Source organism: Lates calcarifer, linkage group LG10 (assembly GCF_001640805.2).
Source record: "Lates calcarifer isolate ASB-BC8 linkage group LG10, TLL_Latcal_v3, whole genome shotgun sequence".
Lineage (NCBI taxonomy): Eukaryota > Metazoa > Chordata > Actinopteri > Centropomidae > Lates > Lates calcarifer.
In genome coordinates, this window is record NC_066842.1 from 6801478 (window position 1) to 6820932 (window position 19455).

Sequence of the window (19455 nt, forward strand, 5' to 3'; positions counted from 1 at the left end):
TGTACTGTGAAATAATGGAGACAAGTGGCTGTCTGGGAGCCATACAAACACCATTACTAAATGTACAATTTATTTTTTTATGGCAAATGTAATTCTTTGCAATACATTAGTTTCATTGTTTAAACTTTCTTCATCTTCTTGCCAGGCTTCTCTTATAGGAAGGCTGTGGTGCGCTGAAGAGCGCAGAGATTGAGACGCGACTCATCACACACCACACTTTTACAGTGCAGTTACCCATTTATAACTGCCATAGACTTGTGGGCTACCCTGTATGCCTGTGGTATCCCGATATCAAGTCCTTGGTGATGTTTCTAGACTGGCTAGACTGGTGGTGGAGACATATGGCTCTGATTAGAAGATAATTTAACCTCTCTCTGTCACCATGCCCAGAGTCAGTAGACTGATTGAATTTGCAGAGGGCCTTAGTTGGTACAAAATGTTTATAATGCAGTCTAGCAATTATTTCTCCACTTCTTGCCAATTCTGGTAGACTTGTGTGTGTATGTGCATGTGTGTGTGACTTGTTTATATCCAGCTCCTTCTCACAGTTCATGATCACTTTGGCTGACAGTGAGCCCACATCTGTGGCACTGTTACAAAAGCTTTAATTTATTAACTTTGAGAGCAAAAGCCTCATTTTTTTGGTACAACTGTGAAGTTTAGTAACTGAAATGAAAAATAAGCTCAGTAGTGAGCCTACAGGGACCTGTAATACTGCTGTGCAGATATCAGTGAGGATTAAAATTTGAGGGTGGATGCAACAGTGCAGAGCCAGGTTCCAATTAAATCTATCATCTCCTTTTAGGTGCAGCAAACCCAAATGTAGCAGTGAATAACTGCAGTTATTTGCAGACAGTAGTGAAAATATTTATTTTTTGATTCCCCCTATTTCCCCTAACTGAGATATCCAAAAGGTTTCAAGGCTTACAGTCTGGACATAGCCACAACAGATTTTTAAAATACCTCAAAACCAGCTCCAGATGTTGAGTAATCAGTACAGTCATTAGTCACAGACAGAGAAAGTCTACTTTGCTATTGATGGGAAGACAGTTTCCATGTATGTGTGCATACTTTGCTGCACAGTAGCCCAAAGACACTTGCAGTTTCTCCTGTAGGCAGTGATGGCAGCTTACTAGGTAGTATTTCAGGTCTTATAATTTCCAATCAATCAGTCATACAATTTTTTTTATAAGGATTGACCTTTTTCTAGAAGCATTACTGTCAAATTATAGTAATAAATGACAGTATAAAGTTACTATTTGTTACCAATAAGTCCCAGTTGACATGTTAGCCAAATGATTTTTTATAATTGCAATATACTGTAAATGGCTTTAATTTGGATTTACTACAGAAAAAAAAAAATGTTTGATTAGTAATAAGTCGGTGACTGTGGCCCCAGCCCGCCCCTCACAGTGCCATAATTAGACGCTCATTCCTCCAGTCACGCTGCAACTGCGACTCGCACAACTCCATCACATCCACCTCTTTTCCGCGGACTCAGTCTTTCTTTTTTAAAGGAGCACTGCAGTGTATTCACACACCACGCAGGAAAAAAAAACCGCATCGGGAAGCTCAAAACGCTAAAACGCTCGGACACCTACTAAAACAGCAGTTTAGTAGAATCTCTCCTCATTCAATGGGTCCGCGCGTGGTGCTGCTCTGCTCTCTGTTCGGAGTTCTCCTTGGCCAAGGTGAGTTATCTTTCTCTAAGAAACTGTACAGACCACAACTACGTGCCGACTTTTAATTAGGAGAGGCCAAACCAAGTTAAACAATGACACTGTAATGTGATATTTATGTGGGTGAATGATAAATTCCAAGATATTTTCACAGGAATTTACAGTGAGAATCAAACTGATAACAGACAAAGAGTGAGACAGGGAGAGGTGATGAATTTGTCATAGGACTAGTTGGGGCATGCGATGGAAGCACAGTTTACAAAGTTGGGTGCTTTATAGTCTTGCAGGTCTGTATTGACATAGAGTAGGATTAAAATTTTCATGATTTCATTGCGTATATGTCACGAAACACAATTACTGATTCAGGGGGATGACATTTAGGGGGATTTTATTCATTTGTTTCCCCTTAAGAACATATAATGTAGGAAGTGATATAAAGTGTTATGAATCATTTCTAGCAGCTACAAACTCTGTGCACATTGCACAGTGTCTTACAAAATCCAGATACCTCATTACTATGAAAATGTCATATCATAAACCATATGAAACTCGCTTTTTCATTCATTTGCATTTTGTTTATGCCTTTGCCTAGATTCAGCTTGATTGACATAGTGATGAAAGACAAGTGTTAAAATGCAGTTTCATTTAAGTTGGTACATAAGTGAGAGTTCTCACTACCCTGGTTTCTGTATTTCCTGCCCTACAGGCCAAAGGCCAAGTACCTTGGTATGCTGTGATGCTATGTCAGAACGACCGGTGTCTCACCAGGACATGATGGTCTAGACAGATGGGTGTGATTTATACTTGAGTGCCCACAGCAGGGTCACCAAGGTGTAGGGATGAGGCAAATCCAAATGCTCATGGTCCCTTGGTCACACATGGGGCAATTTTCACAGTCAGCAGGGCCACTTTTTTTCTAAGCTGCCTTCAGTGTTGGGGGTTGTGTCACAGGTTAGTTTGGAGTAAAATTCAGTCAGCTATCAGCTCAACTAGTTACATGACCAAAGTTCCCAGAAGTACCCATGTGGGTCATATAAAGACCTGTTCGTAGAGAGATTATAACATCAGTATTTTGATGTGGATAAACAGACAGAGAGTAAAAAACATCTACCCCTTGTTTAACAGCCTTATTATATCACCAAGATTGACAGAAACCTTTAAATAAAAGCCCCGAGTGCAGCCAGTGAAAGAGATGCACACTACTGTGACTGGCCAACTACTCTGTTTGGGCGGAGCTCCACCAGTGGGCTCATTAAGCCTTGTTTACATGAGGCGTCTAGACGCAGGCAAGCCATGTGCTGCTCTGCCAAGACAGAATGGCCCTCACAACCAGCACCGCCATCCAAGATGGAAATCAGCCCTCTCCAGACAGACAATGCATCACAGAGACACAGAACTGTGGCAGAACTGCATCTAGACTGGAGAACTGCTGAACTGCTGCGCCTGGTTTGCTTCTCTTGATAAAACAGCACTACACAATTTTAAGGCACTTCTGGTCTTTCAATTTAGGTTTGTAAAGCAGCAGACAGTGGTGGCGTTGGAATCACTCTGTGATGCCTAGTGGGTTAGAGTTAGTTATCAGCAGAGAGCTACTGTGGGGAGAAATCTCCAGAACAGATCACTGGGAGCAGTTAAAGTATGGGACCAACTGTTCCTGTCATTTAAAAATATACTTACTGTACCCTGGACACAAAGGTGATTAGTTATTTTGTGGAATTTGGAAAGGTGCTCCTTGGATGACTTTCCAGTTTCAATACAAATTGGGTGTTTTGGCAAGAGGGTGTCAATTACTGGTAATGATCAAAAACAAAAAGAAAAACTTGGACAACTTATGCAGAGTTGGAATAACCACTCCATGATGATATTTGACATTTGGTCATTAACACCTTTATATGAGGCATTAATGGCATGCAGTGCAAATTTATACTGTAGCTTTTTGCCAGCAAAATATTTTGTTACAGTCTCACTGGAACATCATGGTGTTACCTTGCAGATAGGGGTCTTTAAAATTTGCAGACAGAGAGAGAGACTCCAAGAGAGCCTACTTGGTAGGCCCATGTGAAAAGCTTTTAAAATGCCATCTCATTTCATCCAGCTGCTACAAGGTTTATTGGCCAGAGGATTCTGGGATGTGCCAGACTTCCAGAAGTCAGTAGTGAGTCAGCTAATGTGGTTGCCTAGTAATAAATCCTCTGTCCATATTCACTCTGGTCTGCCAGGTTAATCATCCTTCATGTAGTAGCACTGGTCACAATGTTTTAATTTGTGCTTTGATTACCTGTAGACTGACTTGCTTTTCTCAGGAAAAACCACACATATTCATTTCAATAAACTCTTAGTCATTGTTATATCTTGCTCAAACCTTGCTCCTGGCTACAGAACCGGGTTTATAGAAACCTGCAAACTATTCTGAGAAACTGTGTTTCATTATAATGCTTACATTGTGTTGTTATGAAGTTTATCAGTGCAGTAAACTGTCTGTGATGATGACTATTCCTGCTAGTTCCTCATCTTTGATTTAATGGTTATAATAAAATTCCTGCTGCCCCTCTGGGAGAGAGCAGCAAGTCTGTAAAACCGAGGACTGCTATTCCAGACACTTGTCCTCCCTACCTAATCTAACTTACTGTCTGACGTTGCTGACTCCTGCCAGACTTGTCACGGCAGACGCTGTGTCTCAAACAGATGGATTTGTTCAGCACATTTCACAATCACTATTTCCAATAATTCAAAACATTCAGTCACTAACCAGCAACAACTCATATTCTATTACAGTGGATCAACAAAATTTATTTCACGGTGAGTTGGTTTTTTTTTTTGTCTCGGGGGACTTATTGTTAATAACAATTTGGCGCACTGATCCCGGTGTGAGCCGAAGGCAGAAAATGTCCAAGGGGCTGATCTGCCAGAGCTATTTCACGTTTGGCAGATCACACAAACCACAGGCGAATGAATGTACTTGATATGATTGCGTCGGCTGATTGTTTACAGAGTTGAGGCAATCCACGCTCTCTAATCCACATGAATAAACAGCCAGATCACCACAGAGCTGGTTGTGCTCCAGTAAAAAAAAAAAAAAAAAAAAAAAAAAAAAAAAAGCCTCTCTTATGTCTGCAACAACATATCCATCATTCATTGTCTTTGGCAAAAAAGACGCCTACAGGCACTTTAAATTCCCAAACAGATTTTGAATTTTGTTTTTCCATCTTTCAGAGAATGCTAGGCAACTTGCCCTTGACACACTGGCAAGATTCTCTTTTGTTTGGGTCTGATATCCAAATTTGATCAGAGTAATTCACTTAATTAAGCAAAAACAGTGTCTCAATCAGTATGTTTCATTTTTGCCAATAGAAAGCATGTTAGTCATAGAAATAACGTTTAATATCATAAGACAATGCTTATGACTGTGCCATTTGATATATTTAGCTAGTCATGAGTGGCGTAAAGGGTGCAAAACCATAGTCTCAAGACGAGTGTATAAACCACTTTGTGTGTGCAGGCAGGTGTGCTAAATGTCTGCGGCCTACATGTCTCCAGCTGTCATTATCTACCTGGGGGTTCTATCACTGCGAATGATCAGATAATGCCAGATATGAAAATGTCTTGAGGACATGCAGGGATTTATCACCTTTTTTTTTACCTGGTCACACATGCAAAAATTAAAATGTTTTTAATGTCTGTAGGAGCAGAGCAGATCTCAATAGAGGACTGCTGTAAAGATGGACAGAAGCGTGGCAGAGATAACGAGGACTGTGCATCCCTCCCTCTCATCTCTGAGTCAACCACATGCAGGTAAGCAGGAGCCGTGTGCTACTTTGCTCTCACTCATCACAAATCTATACGCTGCAAGGCTAAGGGCGATCTGTTAGAAGACTTGCCCTGGGGCTTATTCAGATTTACAGGTCATTAACTGCTGCACCCTTTGTCACAATCCTAACATTTTCTATCTGCACCACAGAAGCTCCTGCAGTATTGGCCCAGAGGGATTTGGCCTGTGCCATGTATGGGGGAAATGTCTGTAGGCCCTTAATGTGAGATTGCTTTACCTTACTCCCATAAATCTCCGGGCACATTATTCACTTCACGTGAGAGCGGGAAACACTAATAGTGATGGGATAATAACAGGTCTGCTGGTAACCCTAGAAGGTGTGCTGCCACAGGTTCAGGGCTCATAAGCCAGGGAGATCTGCTGCTGCGAACACTGATGGCAAACACATTTACCATAGCCACCCTAAGTGATCCCAAATTTGTCTAAATTATAGTCTGAGGGGAAGAGAGGAAAAGGGCAGAGGTTTGTGGGGGAGCAGGGTGTAATTGGGGGGTAGAAAAGGGTGGGGGAGTGGGGGGGGGGGGGGTGGTGTCAGAAGAGGGGCTGTTTCAAAACCCAGGAAATACCTTAGAGGTGAAACGCGACATAGAGGGAGGATGGAGAGAGGCAATAACAGGAAATCTGAACGATTACTTCAGACACCAGAGGAAAAAAAAAAAAAAAGTCCGGACGAAAAGAGAGGAGAGACGAGAAGAGAAAAGAAAAACAGGAGCACGACTGTGCCCTTAAAAGGTTCTGCAGAGGAGGTGTGTGCTTTGACGTGAATTTGAGATCCACAGAGGTTTATGTGGAAAGAGATTTCTGGTAAGAGTTGATAAAGAGGCTTGTTGGAAATGAGAGAGGAGATGTGAGGGGGTGGCGTTTTATGCTTTCTGTCTTGTAGAATTGCAGTGAGACTGAGATCCGAGCCAGACAGAAACAGTCACCCACTCTTAACTGATTGGACTGCACTAACAGATGGCAAATGCTAGACAATACAATGAAACTTGATCTTACTGAAATATTAAGTAACTGATATTGTGTAAAAGTCTGTGTCTCTCCCAGATAAAGGTTGACATTAAAACATACAGTATTTTATTGATTCCTATGGAGATATACATTATATGATCCTTCTTTGCAGTGAGCTCAGAGATCAAGTTCAGTTGAAGTATTTTCTAATCTGGACCAATGTTCCTAAATGCTAATAGAAATGTTTTAAATCCCATCTGTAACATGTTATCACTGATTTCTAAGGAAATTAGTGGAAATATTTTGCCCTGGTGACATCACTGAGCCCAAGCAAACTATACTTGCAACTGTTATTCACCCAATTAGTGGCCAACTGTTCTACATTCTTACAAGACACAGCATGCTTGTCTTAAGGGAGTGGTTTGTCTCAGTGATCATTATAAGAGTAATGCCTTCAAAAAGCCACAATCCCACCATGAGTAAGGATGCGTGGAGGTGGACAAATGTTAATCTTGGGAGTAAAATGTTGGTTTAACTGCGGTCTAAAACAACAGAATGGAGGCCTCAGGGAGTGCTGCTCAACCCAGTTTAAATCCAGTGATGTCAGCGTTGCAAAACACAATAAACTTCCAATGAATCCACACAGGACTTACTCATCCCACTCATCCATGCATTTTTAGTGTGACAACTCTGAGATCCCCATCAGGCTCGCCTCGGGCTGATTTTAATGGGCTACACTTTAAGGCAGAGTCGTATTGCACCGAGAAGATTATTGATAGAGCTGAGAATAAATGCACTGCCTGTGTTTTGCGTTTTTTCTTTCTCGCTGACAGGATAGTGCAGGAACAGTGCTGTGTAACAGTGCTTGAGGATAACATGTGCACCACTGGTATCAACTTGGCCAAAGAGCAAGGAGCCTGCGATTCTTTATTTACCAACACCTGCGAGACCAAGACTACAAAGGTCTGTTTGTACCTAGATGTGCACATACATATGCAAATGTTTGTGTATGTGTGCCTTACTAACAGAAATACTGTCAACAGACACAAAAGAAGGAATGAAATTACTGTGTGCACGAAAAACCTCCCTCTACTCAATCAGTGTACAGTATATCACTCTGCTGGACAGCCAGATTGGAGGCAAATGATTGATGAGAGTGATGATGTGTAACTGTATGTGTTTTTTGTGTGTATGTGTGTGTGCGTGCCGTGAGCAGGATGAGGCATGTCACTCCAGGGAGGAATGGAGCTTGTTGCTGTCAAATAGATTATAAATTCTGACTCTCGAATCTTCCTCAGGCTGACGTCCCAGCACTTTTTTTGCCTTTCTGTGCTTTTATTCCATCTCTACCCAACCCTCTGTGTGCCCCATTATTTTCACAACATCCTGCACATCAACACATCTTGAAGATAAATGCTTGGCAAGGTGGAGATGCAAGTTGGTGCGTTTTCTTGACAGGATGAGATAATTGTCAACGGGGCAGCTTGTCTTTACTTGATCAGCTGTAAAGTGCAGGTAGTGGCTCGTACTTCAATGTGAATAAAAGTGAGGTGAATAAAAGAAAAGACTTATAGAGATAAGAGGGAGACTGTTTCACCCACTCTAATGGATAAAATAATGGTCAAGTCAGGTGTATTTGACCATTTTGTCACTGGGCCATCTTGCCAAATGGATGCCATTTCCGTCCCCAGGACATTATATGTAATATGTATGCAAATTATTTGGACATTACATTTTACTATTAAGCAAAGTGTACCACATAGATCTAATTGTAAATTTAAAATATCTAATTGAAAGCATTAATAAAAACCTGCTACAACACTGACAATAGTATTTGTTACCTGTCCCCACTAGACACTAGAATGGGCTCATTGTCCTCATGCTATTAGCATAGGTACCATGTGGCTTTATTTCATGTACTATATTTACTATTTATATGCTGTTTCTCTATGAGGATATGAGTAACAGGAAAGTTACACTGTAACTCTACTCACTCCTCCATGACTATTTACCATTCTTATGGCAACATGACAAGTGGTGTTAGCTAAACTGTCCAACAACAGCCCATAAAATTACAATTCTTTATATTTAATCAAACTTAACTACTACTGACTGGGTAACATACTATCGTGCCCTTGGATGCGAAAACAGCACCTTAGTGGATTAAAAAAAAAAAAAAAAAAAAAAACACTTTTGGCCATGTTATTCTGTTCTGTTGCAATGCTTTAAAACCCTTGGACGTCCGAACATGTTGACGCATTACGCGTTAAGACGTCTCAACGCATCACTTTAGAACTCTGTAGAGCTGAGGGGAACAGCAGAGTCAGGTGATAATTCTCTGCTGCGGATTCGTCTCGGAGATTGACAAGTAATGCAACATCATTTGACCTGCCTTAGGATAGTTATAGGAGTTAAGTGTTTGCGGTCACATTTTTTGTGCACCGTTTCATACATGCAGAGCCCTACATTTTATCCAGCCACTACTCAACATTGTTCTGAAAAGTTTTTCTTTCCTGAAAACCTAAAAGTTATCTAGGTCAGTGTCAAGGCCACACTAGCATGTGCCCATACATTAAGACATAGACAGACAGAGCAGCGGATAACAACCATGGGTACACAACTTATAAGAGCTGGTGGCAAGTGTTCACTGCTCAGTCTTGCAATCACTACCATTACTACACATGTACACCACAGACTGTCAGATTTCAGGTATATGCCCTCATTGTCCAAACCGAAACACTAACACACCCATCCTCCACACTTTGCACTTCTCATCCCCCTCCCTGACTGACATTGCCAGGCTGCTATAATGATTGATTGAGCATGCTTCAGCCAGAGGGGATGATGATCTCATTACTGTCTGCTTGTCCATCTTTCTTACTGACTTACTGCCTCTCTAGTCTTGTCTGTCTGTCTGTCTATCTAGAGCCTGTCAGTTGGCCTGTCTCATAAGTCAGCCTCCTTTTCTGTCCATCTGGTTAACTGAAAGCTTGGGTGTCTGTCTGTCTGTCTGAATCACCTCATCCTCATTTGTCAGTCTGTATCGTCTACCTACAGTATTTTGCCAACCATCCCATCTCACAATCTTCTTTCCCTTTTCTTTCTTTACATTTTTGGTTTCCCTTCTCCAGGGTACACCAATTTTTGGTTTAAGAATGACATGCTTCTCTTGAAGTTATTTACTTGTCTATGTTCTTTTCTATCTTATATATTCTTTTGAATTCTGTTCTCTGTAGATGTGCTGTGATTGTTGTCTTCTGGGGAAGACGGCTCAGGATCAGGGCCTACCCTTTGATAACAGCCTGTCTGTGGGATACCAGTGTGGCCTGGTGTCCCGGGCCTGCAGCGTGGATGGAGTCCCAGATAACCAGACAGCACCCACAGGACAAACTGAGCGTGGGTGAAAAAATAACAACAGTCATGCAGTAGGGCAATTTCTATCCCACATTTAATTGTGTCAGTGTGGCTGATTAACTTAACAGTAAGGGTAGAAAGACAGAATACAGTGAGAGAAAACCTGTGCAAAACCACCACAATATTGTAGGATGTACATGAGAAAAAAGAAAAATTAGGTGGAGAACTCAGAGTACCACTAGTATTGTCAAACATAAGCCCACGCTGCCCCCTGGTGGATGCACATGGTCCTCACCTTTTGCTTTCACTGGAGATCACGAGTGATTGGATAAATTCATCTTTTTCCTCACATCTAAATACAAGCATACCAGGTTCATAAGTCAACAGATTATTGATTTTGAAAATTATCATCATTTGCAGTTGATTTATTAATTTTTTGGATGGCATAAGGTTGCACTTTCAGACATACTGCATAAGGTGTCAGGATGTGATAATATGAATACACATGCTTTATTTCTCTCTCACATAGTACCAAACAAGGATGATACCAACGAAAACGGAGATAATTCAGTCTTAAGTGATGAGTGTGAAGGTATAGTATAATAAGCCAATAAATAAAAGTTTACACTTAACTGATTTAACCTTGAAAATGCAGTGATCAGGTATCAGCATGTGTGTGTTGCCTTTCCAGGGAAATGTGCTCATAGCTGTGTCAGCAAAGACACTTGTGCTTGTTTAAAAGGCTTCAAACTCAAACCAGATGGAAAGAGCTGCGAGGGTAAGTGGCCCTCTGACCCCTTTCCATCTTCCAATTTGAAGGTTGATATTTTAATGTTAAGAATCTTCACAGAGAAATGTGTCGTCTCCTCTCCTCAGATATCAATGAGTGTTTGCTGGGAGCCAGCAACTGTCGGGGAGGAGAGCGTTGTATCAACACAGAGGGCTCATTTCGTTGCCAGAGAGAGGTCAGCTGTGGGACTGGCTATGAACTGACAGACAACAACAATTGCAAGGGTCAGTTAAACTGACTGGTCTTGTGGGGAGACACTATGAAAGTGGATAACATAAATTTGAATCATGTTTTTGATTTTCACAGTGTGTTCAGTGACAATTCTGCTGTGATTTCTTCATCCAGATATTGATGAGTGTGAGACTGGTATCCATAACTGTGGCCCAGAATTTGAGTGCCAAAACACCCAGGGGTCATTCCGTTGTATTCCCAAGGTCAAGTGTGGGGATGGCTATATCCAGGATGCTCTGGGCAACTGTATTGGTAAGAATCTACACCATGATAAATTGCAGTGTAGAAGTGTCCCATCCATGGCTTTTCTTTGCCATTCATGGTATCTGTTGTGTTTTAGGTGTGTATATAAGCTCATTTTAAGTGCAGGCAGACTACATTTATTTTACCTGTAGGTACACCCTTTATTTTGGTTCAGAGCAACATATCTAGACAACTACTAAACATGATTAGTTTTGCATGTTCACTAATATCACTGTCTAATTCTACTGCATGTTGGCAGAAAATGGCTAGATTTAAATAATTATAACACTTTGTGGAGTCTAGTGCATTATACATGAAATGACATTGGGGAAGATGAATCAGAGCAATTTTTTCATAATTTATCGATGTCATCCATGCCTATGTTTTCAGATATAAATGAATGTGTCAGCCAGGCGGGTCCATGCCACAGAGGGCAGGTCTGCATCAACACAGTCGGCTCCTACATCTGCCAGAGGAACTCTGTTAACTGTGGTCGAGGATACCACCTCAATGAAGACGGCACACGCTGTGTTGGTACGGCTGAACAACTCACCATTCCTAGATACAAAGCATCCTACTAAACTCCCTGAGGTGTGTATCATGGTACATGTACATTCCTGTCCACAGATATTGATGAGTGTAAAGGCCCTGAAAAGGTCTGTGCAGGTCATGGTTGTATCAACCAGGTGGGCTCTTACCGCTGTGAGTGTGAGAGTGGCTACATCTTCAACAGCATCAGCCGGCTTTGTGAGGGTAAGAATTTAACAGATCTTGACAGTCATGCATGTAAATAAAACGTTGTCTACTAATATTGTGCTACTGGTCAAAATGTGTATGAGGGAATTTTGTCATGATTTCATCATCTTACTGTGGAATTTTTCACTTTGTATTTTAGATATTAATGAATGCAGGCACTACCCTGGCCGTTTGTGCGCTCATAAGTGTGAGAACACTCTGGGATCTTACAAGTGTAGCTGCACGACAGGGTTCAAGCTCGCTGCTGATGGCAGGAATTGTGATGGTAAATCTTATCCAAAAACATACTGTATACTCTCATTGACTGGTTTAACAGAAACTCAGATTCAGTAGTATGATGGACCTTCTGGCCATGAGAGCAGATACATATCTTTCTGCTACCTGCTGTGGCAACAAGGTCTTCTTTACTTTGTTAGTAATTAAAAATATAGGCCTGGGTGGGTCAGACTGGTGGCTGGTGGTCCTTAAGCAAGACACCTAACCCTAAATTTCTCCTGATGTGTGTGTATGTATGTTAGGTTTAGTTAGTTTGGACTGAAAAGCAGAGCATAGACAAGAGACACTGCTTGAAAGGTTCACAGGCAAATGTAGAATTTACACAATTCAGGCAAACATGAGGAAATCATTGACATAAACTGAGTTTCTGGCTGTAGCATTAAAACCAGAGAGGTGAACTGAATGACCTGGGAAAAACTGGAGTGAAGAACTGGGGTCTTTATACAGCTGGCGCTGATTAGTGGCTGGGGTTGATTAGTGAATGGATCTCAGGTGTGCAGGTGAATTGGCAGCAAAAGGCAACTGGATAACCACACCCAGACATTACATACACACACACACACAAACAGGGAGATAGACAAACAGGGGACTAGAACTAGAAACTCAAGTGAGTTGAAGCAGGAAACACAGGAGATGAGAGAGAGGCAGAGTCATGACAATGTGGGGGTATAAAATGTAATTTGCTTTAGACAAAAGAGTCTTCCAAATTTATTTATTGCCCCTAAAATATTACATCTCTCTCCCCCTGCCTGCAATATTGTACTTATGTATGATATGATAAATTCTTTGCATTATTCTTTCAGTTTATAGAGGGAGTCTATTATAATGGTATGCATTTTACAGAGGGTTTCCTAGCAAGCTTTGAACATATTGTGTGTTGTGAAGAATATATCCCACAATTGTAATATGATGTTGCTCATTCTAATACTCTAGTAATACCTAGGCTTTACATTTTTATGGCACTTACCACCTTCACATCAAAACCAAGTTTATAATTGTAAATTCAGCTGTATACTCTTTAGATGCATTTGGACCTCTCTGCAAAGGTAGTGTTTTTATTCTTCTCTTCTTCTCTTGTTTGTAGGATAGATTTCATAATGTCTCGTAATAACCTTTTTATGTAGATCTGAATGAATGTGAGAGCAACCCATGCAGTCAAGAGTGCGCCAACGTGTATGGCTCCTACCAGTGTTATTGTCGCCGAGGATACCAGCTCAGCGACATTGATGGCATGACTTGTGAAGGTAAAATGGAAACTTGGATGAATAATATCCTGAAAGTATAGCAGATTCCCCAATGTGATTATTATGTTGAGCTATGCTCTACTATGTATTGATATATGCACTGTGATAACATGTAAGCATACAGCTGCAGGGTTTATAAGCACTCCATTATAACATGTTAAAGGACACAATTTTTCTCTGGTGTGATTTTTATTTGCCTCTGTGACCTTTCTAGATATAGATGAGTGTGCCCTGCCTACTGGAGGTCATATTTGCGCCTATCGCTGTCACAACACGCCTGGCAGCTTCCACTGTTCCTGTCCTGTCAGTGGCTACACCTTGGCACTCAATGGGCGCAGCTGCCAGGGTGAGCTGTCTTCACTGTAACACCAGGCTAGCAATGTCTGCAAGTTATTTTCGCGGATGTTTCGAAAACACCTTTTTCCACTTTTTGTTTTTTTGCTCCCAGATATTGATGAATGCGTGACAGGAACGCACACATGCGCAGAGAATCAGAGCTGCTTTAATGTACAGGGAGGATTCAGATGCCTGTCCTTCGAGTGTCCAAACAACTACCGGCGCGTTGGAGAAACGTGAGTATCTGGATTGTGTCTCTTTTGTGAACACTTGGATGAGTAGGACACACATTCATGAACAGAAACGACTTTGATTGTATCGTCTGTGCTGAGAATTAATATGTATGATGTATGAGAATGAGAGGACATAAATAATACAAACATCAACAGCAAACCATACATACATAAACATTCACGGAGCAAGATCTACATTCTTCACAGTCATGTCTGGAAAGTCATCATAGTAATGGCTCTGAGTACAGGTACAACAGTCAAACAATATCAGGCTTTTTAAACCAACCTTTATACATATGTATGGATCAAGGCTCTGCATGTCCAGTATGCTCAATGCTGGAATGACCTCAGAAAGGATTTGGCTGTAGCATGTTCTCTTTACATGCTCTTTTCTCTATAGAATGATGCACATGAATATTTATTTCAGCCTCAGTTATGGCACAGATTCAGTAAAAGCTGTGTATGCCCATTCTTGTTTGGAGGCACCAGTGACAGAACTTCTTGCATGATCCCACAGAGGGCACCATGACTGGCCTGTCAAGCACTAGGCTGCTGAGACTGATGTTCCCTCCATTGCATGTTATGCACGGCAAATGAAATTTACACCTGGTCTCTCTTTCTCTTTCTCTCTGTGCCTGTTTCGTTCTGTCTTGTCCTGTCCTGTCCTGCCCCTGCCCCCACCCCACCCCTCTCTTTTTGCAGTCGATGTGAACGCTTGCTTTGCAATGAGTCTGTCGAGTGCCTAGCCATGCCCCTGAGAATAACCTACTACTACCTCACCTTCCCCACCAACATTCCCGTCTTCACCAACATCTTCCGCATGGGCCCCTCGCACACCGTGCCTGGCGATGACATCCAGATTGCTATCACTGCTGGCAACAAGGACGGTTTCTTCAAGACGGAAAAGATGGCCACTGGTGGCGTGATGTCGGTGGCAAAGCTCATCAGCAAGCAGCAGGACTTTGATCTGTCTCTGGAGCTAAGGCTACGTCGCTATGGCACAATCAGTACTTACCTGGCTAAAGTGCTGGTGTTTGTTATCCAGGAGGAGCCCAGAGTACCCTACAATCCCCTACTAGAATAAACAAAAGTGTATAAGTTACTAAACTCTTAAAAAGGATGTGTCATTTTAAATGAATTGCCTCATGTAGAACACACACATTTATCCTCAACGCAAAAGAATAAGACATGAACATACAGTATATTGATGCAGTCTAGGCTTTGTTGAAACGTATAAATGATTGCAGAACATACTGCATACAGTTATATGCAGTTAAATATAAATATAAATTATGATTTCCAATCAGTTATCAGTATTCATCTTTATAACCAAACATAATTTATGTTTACTTTATTCTTGAATTTCTGCCATTAAGTTTAGCCCTACCTTAGAAGGTGGGTAAACTGTATGTAGATACAGTAAGTATAGTCTCCACTAAGGGCCTGTTTAACCCACTTGGGGACCAGTGGGCAAAAACTAGCTGTGAACGTCTAATAGCCTCTGTAGTCCCTCCTGTCTGCACGTTATCTTGTAGTCTTTAAATATATCTCATAATTGATAATAATCTTCCTACCATCACCTCCAAAGCTCACCAATGAACATGTTGCATCTTGTTTGTTTAATATATTCAAAATATGTAAAATACAATCAGGGTATAGACATCCTGAAGTCCTTTAAAGGAATTAAACATTTTTGAAATTACAACAGACAAAGGGAGTCTTTTTTAAATAACTCAAAACAAATATGACTCTGTCCCACACTAAACATATGTTAAAGATGACACATCATTTTTTAAGAGTGGATCTGACAAAAAAAATAATATAATAGGCACACAAAATCAGAAACAAGCACAGTTTTTAGTACTATACCATTTTACATAATCAACTTTTTAACACTAGAATTAATGATCATTATTAAGGAGTATAAATTAAGCCCAACTGAATGTATCTTCTTGGAGGTAAGGCATTGTGATAGCCGCTAGGTGGCGTTCTAGGTCAGGGTAACTTTTAAAATGGTAACGACCCAAGCCTGCCTACAACTAAGTGTAATATGATGATGGTTGCATGATAAAGTCTGATGTTTCGCAGTATTTTATGGTTTATGTGTTGGATGAACAGTTTTCTATTAAAATTGAAATAGAAATAACACATGTTCAAGTCAAATCCAGTTCTTGATAATGGTACATTCTGGGGTTTAATCAAATACAGCAAAGAGAGCAGCTGGAATGTGAGGCCACATCACAGATGGAGGCATGAAGACTTCCTTGCATAGTTTCATATTACTATTATTCCAACAGCTTTGGTGAGGAGGAAACTCAATGACGCATACAAATATGTAGTAATGCATATATTTAAAATTGAATTTACAGTCTGTGATCAGACTGAAAAAAGGGTAATCTGACAACAAAAATCTATACTTTTAATACATAGACTAATACTATACAACAATTGAATTTATCAATAATGTTTTCAGTTATTATTAGTTATTAATGTTTCCTGATTATGTTAAAGATTTCCTGCTTTAGTAATGCTTGTAAATATAGAAGCAAACCAGGTGTGTCAGAGTCAGACTCTCCAGTAATGTACTATATGTGTGTATACCTTAAATTTCACAATTTAGAAATTCCATGAAGTAATTCCACACCTCTAAATTCTAGCCAAAAGCCAGATTGGACCTTTTAATACAATGATACCACTTCCCAAACGTCAGCTACCTTGCACTGCAAATACATCTTTCTTTGTCAGTTATTTTTGTGCACATGTCTTTAGCTTCCATTACATTTTGGGTTAGGGTTAATGTGAAATGCACAGATTTCCACTGCATACTGCGGGTGTAAACCCCAGACAGACAGATAATCCAAATGAAGGCTGAGTAAGTGACACGCGATGGGATGCAGTAGCAAAGAAGAGGGAAATGTGCACCAGCAGGAGAGAGTATAAATAGTCTGACATGCTGTGAGGCTGCTGCCCGAGGGCTGTGGCTTATAATAACTGTAAATTCAGATGTCCTAGGTTCCTCCTGTCCTGAGCTGTCAGACCAGTAAGGATGCACTTGGTCCCTAGTGGGGATATCCTTAAAATAAGAACATAGTGGCGCACAGGAGGTTTTTTCCTCCCCTTTGACATTGAGTTATGGGGCTCTGGGCTCTGGCCGGTGGTCTGAACAATTTGTGGTACAGCAACATCACCGCGCACAGAATGAATGATGCCCTGCAGTGTTTGTGTTGGGGCGTTATCAATGTGCCGACTATAAATAATAATTACCAAAAAAATAAAAGGCCCTACGCTTGACCAGAGGACTTTCATCCAAAAAGTCTGTTTTTCTTTCTAGTCTGAAAGTATTGGGGTTTTTCTCCTGGGCTGGGCCACGTGAGGCATGGGGAGAAGAAGAAGAAGACGTGCATATGTACATGCATGCGCGCACATACACATGTACACAAGCATGTTTGCATGCACGAGGGCACACGTGCACAAATGAACATAAAAACACACATAAAGACATTTTTGATGCAGACATATGCATGCATTAACAGACATGGAGCTGTAATTAGCTCCACTTGCTGCCCCTGCTTTGAAGTGCCCATCTGTATGTAAGGGGGCAGTTCACCCTGGGTCATTATCTTCTCATAAATTTACTCTCTACCCCAACAGAGCTTTCACCTCATCCTCTAGAGCCCAGCTTGGGTCTTTCTGCAGCTCAGGCCGTGGTATTATAAACTAGGAGAACATTTTGTGGGTTTGGCTTGGGCCAAAGCAAAACTTGGACCCACCCGCTAATTGCTAATTACAAGCCCCTACCCAGTGGTGGCTTGACTTTTTGTCAGGGGCTTCTCTCTTCGCTCTCCATGAAAGGAGCCCTGCAACCCAAGCCGGGCCTGGGCTTTGAGCTGCAGCCTATAGGTCCCCTGAGGAGCGCCAGAGATCCACGGGCCATGACTCACAATGTGGCTATATGGCTGCCATGCACATTAACTGGACTTATACATGGCAACCTGGCTGTTTTCATAACCCAATATAACCGTGTACTGACTTGTCTCCTTTGTAAAGACCGAGCATGAATTTAACGTCTTGGATGTCAAAGTCAAGGCTTTTATTTTGTTTCAAATGTTCTCTCATGAGCGCAAGTTCGTCATCATTTCAAAGACAAACTCATGATTTATGAGGTTGTTAATGCATTACAAACCTCTCTCAAAGTCTTATGTAGCAGACAGGTAGTGAATAGTGATACTTCAGGTGGCGTTAGCTTTAGGAGCCAGCAGAGGCCCTCCATTCCCTCCGACCTGTCACTGATTAGTCTGTGGAATAAACAAAGCCCTAAATAATAGGATGAGAGCTGCCCTGGGGAGAGGCTGGGGAGTTGTCTAGTCATGTTGCTCACAATTTAGGAGTCTTTTAGAACACTCCCTTGCCCCATAAATCCTCCTCAAGAGATTATCTGATGTGAAGCCGGGGATGCTCAGCAAATCCAAATATTTTCCTGAGCAGGTTGTGGATCATTCTCTGTGAGTGCAGTAATTCATTTCCCACACAGCTTGAAATAGTGCATCAGAAAAGCATCAATGGCAGCGCGAGTCTCCACAAGCTACAAAGTCTGGCTTCGGCATGAGCTTTGGCCATTGTTGGTTTATTATTCTTCCAAACCACATAGAGTTTGATTGTTTTTGATGTTGACTGCTATATCCAGTATCCATTCTGTCTTGTTCAGATATTGTTTGTATAGCGGCCATTGGAGTTGTCCCACTGAGTTCTTGATTACGCAGTGGGCTGCTCCCAAGGATGCCCTGTTATTGTGAGCTTTAGAAACCAAAATGCGGTTGACTATGAAGTCTTTGTATAGACATTACCTAAAGGTCAGAGGCCATGTGTGTATTTGTGTTTTCTTTTTGTTTTGGGTGTGTGTGTGTTTGTTCTCTCCTTTAGAGCGGCAAGGCTTGAACGCTCTGACACCATTCGCTGCATAAAGACCTGTCAGCCCAGTGACGTCGCCTGCGTTCTGGACCCCACGCACTCAGTGTCCCACACCTTCATCTCCTTGCCCACCTTCAGAGATTTCACAAAGCCAGAGGGTAGGTACAGGCCAAAATACATTCATCTTTCAAGAAAGTTCCACTGAAAAGAATTGTTCACAATTTGGGGACATACTCTTATTGCCTTTTTTCAACAGTTGGATGAGAAGATCAGTACCATTCTCTTATTTGTAGGATAATCAGCCAGCCAGTTAGCTTAGCTTTGAATAAAGACAGGAAGCAGGGAGAAACAGCTAGCCTGGCCCAGTAAAAAGGAAACAAAACCTGCCTGCCAGCACCTCTAAAGCGCACAACTAAACAAAAACAACAATTCATTTGTGTGAATTAGTGAGCTGTAGAGTTGATGGTATGCAGATTTTGTTACTTTTAGGCAGAGCCATACTGTGTCCACGTGTTTCCAGTCCTTATGCTAATTTAGCAGCTGCTAGCTTCAGCTTATCATCTACCATACAGATACGAGAGCCATACAGAGCCATATCAATCTTCTCATTTAACTACTGGCAAACATG

At 41.4% G+C, this 19455-nt stretch overlaps 1 protein-coding gene across 3 annotated transcripts in view; it reads left to right on the forward strand.

Annotated features, from left to right (window-relative positions):
- Positions 1-1344: 1344 nt before the first annotated feature.
- fbln1 (fibulin 1) overlaps positions 1345-19455 on the forward strand; it is a 28777-nt gene continuing 10666 nt past the window's right edge. Inside the window, exons 1-15 of one of the 3 annotated variants that reach the window (XM_018675939.2) lie at positions 1345-1691; positions 5363-5471; positions 7290-7419; positions 9693-9852; positions 10340-10402; positions 10502-10588; positions 10687-10824; positions 10946-11083; positions 11465-11608; positions 11702-11827; positions 11970-12095; positions 13231-13350; positions 13565-13696; positions 13799-13922; positions 14622-16067. In XM_018675939.2, the coding sequence (XP_018531455.1) occupies positions 1637-1691; positions 5363-5471; positions 7290-7419; positions 9693-9852; positions 10340-10402; positions 10502-10588; positions 10687-10824; positions 10946-11083; positions 11465-11608; positions 11702-11827; positions 11970-12095; positions 13231-13350; positions 13565-13696; positions 13799-13922; positions 14622-15003 (2034 nt within the window). In that variant the 5' untranslated portion in view covers positions 1345-1636 and the 3' untranslated portion in view covers positions 15004-16067. Of the gene's footprint in view, positions 1692-5362; positions 5472-7289; positions 7420-9692; positions 9853-10339; positions 10403-10501; positions 10589-10686; positions 10825-10945; positions 11084-11464; positions 11609-11701; positions 11828-11969; positions 12096-13230; positions 13351-13564; positions 13697-13798; positions 13923-14621; positions 16068-18839; positions 18986-19455 lie in introns of those variants that run through there. The other 2 variants (XM_018675938.2, XM_051073203.1) reach the window with 2 other exon arrangements.